This window comes from Myripristis murdjan, chromosome 5 (genome assembly GCF_902150065.1).
Source record: "Myripristis murdjan chromosome 5, fMyrMur1.1, whole genome shotgun sequence".
Classification (NCBI taxonomy): domain Eukaryota; kingdom Metazoa; phylum Chordata; class Actinopteri; order Holocentriformes; family Holocentridae; genus Myripristis; species Myripristis murdjan.
In genome coordinates this window covers 14,916,792-14,923,970 of record NC_043984.1, presented here as the reverse complement: position 1 = coordinate 14,923,970, position 7,179 = coordinate 14,916,792, and the positions used below count along the sequence as shown (strand labels likewise).

At 41.0% G+C, this 7,179-nt stretch overlaps 1 protein-coding gene across 1 annotated transcript; it reads right to left on the bottom strand.

Moving 5' to 3' along the window:
- Positions 1 to 554: 554 nt before the first annotated feature.
- On the bottom strand, positions 555 to 6,626 carry prxl2b (peroxiredoxin like 2B). The gene is made up of 7 exons (XM_030052155.1): positions 6,444 to 6,626; positions 5,840 to 6,044; positions 4,846 to 4,897; positions 4,552 to 4,615; positions 4,301 to 4,376; positions 3,800 to 3,918; positions 555 to 1,190 (listed from the first exon to the last, which is right to left on the bottom strand). The coding sequence occupies exons 1-7, from the start codon at positions 6,504 to 6,506 to the stop codon at positions 1,164 to 1,166; spliced, it is 606 nt and encodes a 201-aa protein (XP_029908015.1). The 5' UTR covers positions 6,507 to 6,626; the 3' UTR covers positions 555 to 1,163.
- Positions 6,627 to 7,179: the final 553 nt, after the last annotated feature.

The window sequence follows — 7,179 nt, the reverse complement described above, 5'->3', positions numbered from 1 at the left end:
TGCAGATTCGGGCCCAGGCCGCTGTGGTTAAATTAGCCTCAGTGGTACACGCTCTACATGGTGAGCCACCGGGGCGCCCCCTCTTCCTGCTTCCACTCTTTTTACCTTCCAACTACTTCTATAAATACATTCATTCTTCACCTCCTGCTAGACTTACTCCATACAAAATAATTTTTATGCACTTCATACTTTCTTATAATCACATTTTATATATAGATGTTGCTATTTGCTTTTACTTACATAAAGCACACTGTGTAGAAGTTGTGCAATACAAATAAACCTGCTTGCTTGCACATATTCCTACTGCACGTTTCTCCTAGTAATTCTCAAACTGCAATTCCTTCTAATAATGCTCTAATCATTCTACTCCGACATCCAACTTGTCCTACTCTGCCTCCAGTGCTCCCCTCACTCATATTTAAATTCCAGAGACAAACTCACATCAAGTATTTAATACGAGAGTGACATAAGATGCAATTTTAAATGAACAAGAAGTGACTAGATAAATCATTGTTAGATATAAAGTCTTTGCTCGCTGCTGAAAATGACAACAAGGAAACCACAATAATGCTGCTGTGATCCTGTGATGGTGCCAGACAGAGTTTTTAATCAAGTATTATTAATCAAGCGATCAAACAACCTGGCATGAGCAGACTGGCTGCTTCTCATGTCCAGGGATTAGAAAACATCCTCACCGCCACAGCTGCTGTGAGACAGCATGAATGAAGCCATCTACTGATTTTAAACTATTCAGTGCATACAAAAGCAATTAATTTAGTATAAAATTATTTGACATGACAATGACAAAATGTAAATCGATATACACATCAACCTAAAGACGAGACAAGACAAACACACTGGTCAACATTCAAGTCAACTGAGGTAACTGGAATTCAGGATTTACAATACAATTAAGACTGTGAGTGTTTTTGCGACATAAAGCCTTTTATACATTTGCAATATAAAGGTAATATAAAAGTAATATGAATATTGCTTGTCTTATGTTCACAATCACACTAAGGTTAAGAATGTAAAATTTTACTTTTGTAGCATTTTGTAAAGGCTTGTTTGACTGATTACTTTCTGTTTTAACAGAGCTCCATGCCTTATTGTCCGTGTGACCTTCCCAAGTGTAGGTGTCGTTCAGGCAGAGAGTGAGGCCATCATAGAGTACAGACGTCATCGTGGCACTGCAGGAGAAGGTACAATATAAGTATAATGCAATATTGTCCAACTGTAGAGATCTACTTTACAATTCAAACAGGAAAATAATATGAAAAGGGTTGTTTAATTTCCTCAAAAAAGGGAGAGATAGACATACAGTATTGAAGACCAAAGTTCACATTTGTTTTAATGCCACTATAAAAGAGTGTGAGAGATATCTGGATCGATTGGCTACTGTTTTTCATGGATCTTTACTCTTGGATGTTGCTTATTTATGATAAATAAATAAATAAATAAATAAATTCTATTGGAGGATGCATTGCCAAAGTTGTATTAAGAAAAAAAAAAACATGGACCCATCAGAACATCTCTATGTAGAAAGCTGACTTGACAGGACTCAATGAATTATCTTACATTTGAGGCAGGAGGAAGAGGCAAACCTTCAAGAACTGCTGACAAATCAGAGCAGAGGCTCTGCCTGGCTGCTAGAAACGCCCCCAAAAAATCAGGCACAAGGGACTTTTGTTCCTCGAGCGTCGACTGGAAGGCGGCCGCCTCCTCCAAAGCTGCCAGCAGTGGGCCTGTCCCATGTGCACACTGTGCATTTTTGTGTTGCATCACTTACTGTAGTGTTTATGCAGACTTAAACATTAAACATACTTCAGTGACATCCCACATCGCCACTGCAACATATCCAAATAGGACAACTCTGTAAACAACTGAGGGCCTGCCAGGCTGCCACGCACCGTTTACTTTAATGACCCTGGGTGCCTGCAAGGTAGGAAAATCACTCACTGTGCCCAAAACAGTCTGACTTTAAGGTGGGAGAGTGGCACTAGACGATAAATCACCAAAATCGACTTGCCTGGGAATTAGAAGGTTCTGTCTGCATTCTGAGCAGTTTTGAGATATTACGCATCAAAGTTTACACATCCCATATAACATAATGAAGATGTCAGTATCTTATATTCCAAAGGTGAGGTGAAATAATTTTGAATTTTAATTAAATTAATTATTACTCAATTATTCACTTGGAAAAACAGTCGATAAAACTGGAAAATGATTCTCTAGGAGACGATGTACATTAGCTGGTTCAGAGCTATTGGCGCTACAATGATAAACCGTTCACTGAATCAGAAACTCAGACTCCCACTTCTTATCATTAGAGCAGCTCATGGCTTTACTTTAGTGAGATATGGCAGACTAAATGCTGGCTTCTCTGGCTTCTAGCTTTTTTTTTTTTTTTTTTAAGTGTTTCTAGTGTCCAAGGCTACAGCAGTAGAATTGGCCTACACAAAATCTTGTGAGTTTAATTCCTCTTTTGTATAAGAACCTGTTCTGTAGTCTCTCTGTGAGGATCGCCTGCTAATGTCCAGGCTGAGGTTGAGTTTGAGTGAATGACTCAGGCAAATCTTGAGGAATTTTATTTAAAAGAAAAAACAAAAAAAACATGTCATCACTCCTGAATCTAAAGCTGAATCACTGACAAGTCCGGATTTACCCTGATCAACAAATGACCTCACCCTGTCCCCAAAATTTCTGACTGCTATGTCGGCAAACTTTTTAATGGCCTCTTTCAGTTACAGGCTTGTGACCTGCAGTTGTTTCCACCACTTCCTGGCTCCCTGAAGAATACTGAGTCTATTGTCATCCCGGGCTGCAGAGATGACATTTGTCTTAAGATATGTCACGGGGAAGTGTACATGCTGCATAACTCTGAGGTGCTGGGTTTTCTTCGTAATGCATCACAGTCCCAGGGCGATTTCATTTTTGGGACCAACATGCTGGATGCCACGTGCATGTTGAAGCCCTGATAAATCACAGGATCACCACCATCCATCTCAACCTATGATACTATGTTTATGAGCTTATAAAGCAATTTGCCCTCAGGTAATGTACACAGACTCCAAGCTTACTTTTTTAAATTGCAAATTCTACATTTACAATGTCTTGTGAGCTTTTTGGTATTTGTATCAACACCTTCTACCTCAGATCCCAACATAATGACTCAAAATGCTGGCTGCTGATGTACAACTGTCATGCACAAAGTTTGACTTTTCACTCATTACGCGGCTGGAGCTGCATTAGCAGCCTTAATTAGAAAAATTTAAGTGTTTGATCAATCCCGGAGAAACACTGCCAGCACTAGTTTAGTTATACAAGGTAATCTTTTCTCTCTCATTCCACAATTGTTGAAGTCACTCAGCTAATAGAGCATTTGCAAATGTAGAAATGACATTAGTGAAGATTCAAATGGCCATGACACAGGGCCTATGTCTGAAGCAGAAAAATAAACAGCCAATGTATATTGAGTAAAATGTGTAAGACTTGGATGTGTTGACAGTGTTTCTTCTGATGTGCGACAGGGCCTGCTGGCTCACACAGCACTAGGCTTAAAAACACAGTGATACTATCTACATTCTGTTAATCCTTCAGTATACCCCTTCAGTTCACTCAGTCGCCAAGCAATTAATCTGAAGTTGAAGAGGAGCAGTGGGGAAATGAATGCAGAGTTTAAATAATAACCTAAGGTGGCTATAATTGAGCAGTATCTTCGACAGTAGGTTAATGTGTTACCAAGTATTTCATATAGCTCGAGTCCTGTGAGGACTGTTGTATTTCTAGGATATCTTACCACCGGCATCTGTCCTGCTTGTGCATTGGCTGAGACACCCACAGCCTTAACAATGTCCTCCAAACGTACGTAGTCCCCTGGTGAGTCCTGGACAAAGTGCAGGAGGACCTTTTCTCCACCTTTGAAGAGCACAGGAGGAGGCATTGTCAAAAAGTAAGCTCGCTCCACTCTAAAATCTGTTTTTCCTCTCAGCTTTGAAATAATGTGATGCAGCAATGCCCTCTAGAGGAGAAACTACAAAAATGCATCTCAAGGAGGATAGCGTATCTGCTATCCTCATTCAGACTGACGACTGAAAAAAATGACATTTTCAAAGATAAAGTGACCAGCAATAAAATGACTGAGCAAACTTTACTTTTATCTGTGCTGTGCAACGAGCTCAAAGGTTGGCAGCTGTTCTCACCCCCAATTCATTGAGCAATCAATACTGTTCCCGCTCACAAGACAGATCCTACCAACATATATATGTCAACATTTTCTCCTCACTAAGTCTGGGCCTACCTTTGGCCACAATGAGCATGCCTCCACTCTGTAGCAGATCTCCTGTGAAGTTCCCCTGGATGCCTTCAGCATTGGCCTGAACAACAGCAGAGAACAGTCCATCACAAGTCAGTCTATGGATCTCTCATGTCCTTCAGCAATTTTGCTCCTGGCACCCAGCTGCCAGGTCGCTGGTGATGTCTGACATATGAACACTCCCTCACCACTGACATTAACACTAATATAATCAACAGTGTAATGACGTTACCTACCTTTGCAATTACATCTCGCACTTTTTTCCCTAATGCAGCTGGAATCACGTTTAAGGCAGAGTACCTAAGTGGGAAAACAATATTGTCCTTGAATTACACATCACTTAATCTTTTGCAAAGGAAGCTAATTAGTCTAACTGGTCAAACCCAAATCTCCCAGTGAAGAATTAGGCTCATGACAGACCTGCTTTGACAAATTAAAGCAATTATATTCAAGGTCAAGGTGTTCTTGTATTCATAACAAATGAAAAGCCTCTCTGTTACGAGTTGGGACCACAGGTCTTCCACGCTTACCTTTTAAAGCCCAAGTCCTTGTAGGTTTTCTTTTTTTCATCAATATAAAGGGCTGCAAGGGAAGACAAACAAACTTTATAATCCTACATCGACAGTAATGGACCCTTGTGACACACCCACACTTTGTGTTACATAAGTTACGTTGTGCAAGGGTGACAATGCAGATATTTAAAAATTATGAGAAGACAAACAGGGGTTGTTACAGCTACACTGCAGTTGAAAGAATCCCAGTTCTGATTTTTTGGTTGTAAACCTGATACATATCTGATGCATGTCTGTTGTCTCAATGAACATGTCCAATTTAAGGTGATTTTTGTGTTTTCGTTAACTGGACAGACCAATGTTGTCATAACTCTGGGTCCATCTAACAGGAAAACCATGGAGGACAGTGACAACAAGGTTTTAAACAGAGTCATAACAAAGGAGATGAAAAACACAGGACATATTGAAGTTGACCAGTGTTCAAAATGAAAAGAGAATGGCTGAGAGGTGCACAAACTGAACTTGGAAAAATGAAAGTGAACAGAATTGAGAATTGGACCTGCAGCTGGAACACAGCTTACATGAACAGAATGGAGATGGGCATTAATTAAGTCCTGCGTTTTAAGGATACCTTTTTCCTAAAGTTAAAAAAAAAAAAAAAAAAAATCTGCACATATATTTCACTCAAGACTCGTGTGAAATGTATGTGCATTAGGCCTTTTAACAACAGTCATTCTTACATGAGATAGCAGGTAAACACAGGTGTTACTGATCACATTAATGAAGGTACTGTATCATTTAGGTGTAGCAGAGTCATTCGAGTGAAATAGCACATATAACACCAGGACCCTGGCTCTGCTACACTTCAGTAGAATAGTACCTTCATTAATGTCATCAGTAACACCTGTCTTTACCTATTTCATGTCAAGATGACTTCTGTGGTCTATTACTTCAGTTCCACACAAAACTGAGCTACAAAAGGCCCCAGTGAGGAGTGTTTTGTGCTTCTTACATCCTTTAAAAAATCCTCCTTCCATGAACTCCTTCAGCCCTGTCTCTTCCGGTCCGATGCCGACCAGCTGGACACCACTGGCTCTCAGGTCTGCCTCAATCTTGCTGGTCTCTGAGGCCATCCACCGACACACCTGACAGCCAAACCTGCGCAGGAACAGCAGGACCACTGGCCTCTCCTGCCACAGAGCCTGGAGCTCCACATGCTGGAAACACAGACAAGGGGGGGCTGTCAACCAGTGGAAAAGCAGATAACATTATCAACTGCATGAGGGAAATGAGTGTGGTATGCACTGATATATCTGTTGTGAAATCATACATATGGTCTCCAGCACAATATTATGCTGCTATTCACGACTCCCCTCAGATCTACACCCTGGAGGGGCAATTTACTGTAATTAAGCCATACTGTGAGATAATAGCAGGTCTGAGATCTCAGCATACATTAAGCCTCGCAGGGGACGACAAAATGAGCCACATTATGTCAAGTGAAGGCATTTTTAACAATACAGTACGGAAACGAATATCTATAGAGCCAACAGCAGACGACAGGGGATAAAAACGGTACCACAGGCTTCATACTGGCTTGTTGATCAACTCCTTACCTCCCCAGTGTCGGCACTCTTCAGCAGGTTCTTTCCAACTTTGACGAGGTCGATATTTGTCATTTTCTCGGCACTACACGACCTACAAGGCAACAATATTACTAATGTTACGTTTACAGTTTACAGTAGTAATTTCGAAGTACACGCCCGCCCCGTAGTTGCAAAACAACTGCATCCTCATACGCCCACTTCTGACCGTCCAATCATAATTCTGATGCCGCTAGATAACCACCAATCACAGTGCAAGGTTTATTGAATACAGGCGGGGCTAACTCAAGACAATTGTGAGCACGTGCATGTCGACTCTAAGTAATACAGCGAGGATCTCAGTTTAGTGTTTTTGTTGTTTGTTGTCCAAATTTCTCTCTGCATGACGCATTATCACTTGGCTCTCTCTCGTCTAAAGTGAGCTGAATGTACACTGACTGAACCCTGCCTTATGCATGGCAATATTGTGTTTATGAAAAACTGGTTGCATAAGGTGCAGCAGGTGAGCTTATAGGTGATGGGATTTATGGCATGGCCAGTGTTTGTCCTCGTGGCCTGTAGTGGCTGTCAGGTTTCACTGTAGGGGCCCATTTCTTATCAGACAGAGTGAGAGAGCGAGATAATACAGCTGTTGCCCCACCCCTTACATTTTGATTCCCATTTTTGGCAGCATGTTTTAAAGAGGACATATGATTGTTTTGATGATGTATATATGGTTAAGAGTCAGTCCAGCTATCCATTAATACAG

What these genes read in the sequence shown, in the direction of transcription:
- prxl2b (XM_030052155.1), bottom strand. Translation starts at nt 6,506, where the DNA reads ATGACAAATATCGACCTCGTCAAAGTTGGAAAGAACCTGCTGAAGAGT. An exon ending in AAGGACTTGGGCTTTAAAAG is followed by an intron (nt 4,616 to 4,845) that starts GTAAGCGTGGAA and finishes TTTCCCACTTAG; the next exon opens with GTACTCTGCCTTAAACGTGA. An exon ending in TGCGAGATGTAATTGCAAAG is followed by an intron (nt 4,377 to 4,551) that starts GTAGGTAACGTC and finishes GCTGTTGTTCAG; the next exon opens with GCCAATGCTGAAGGCATCCA.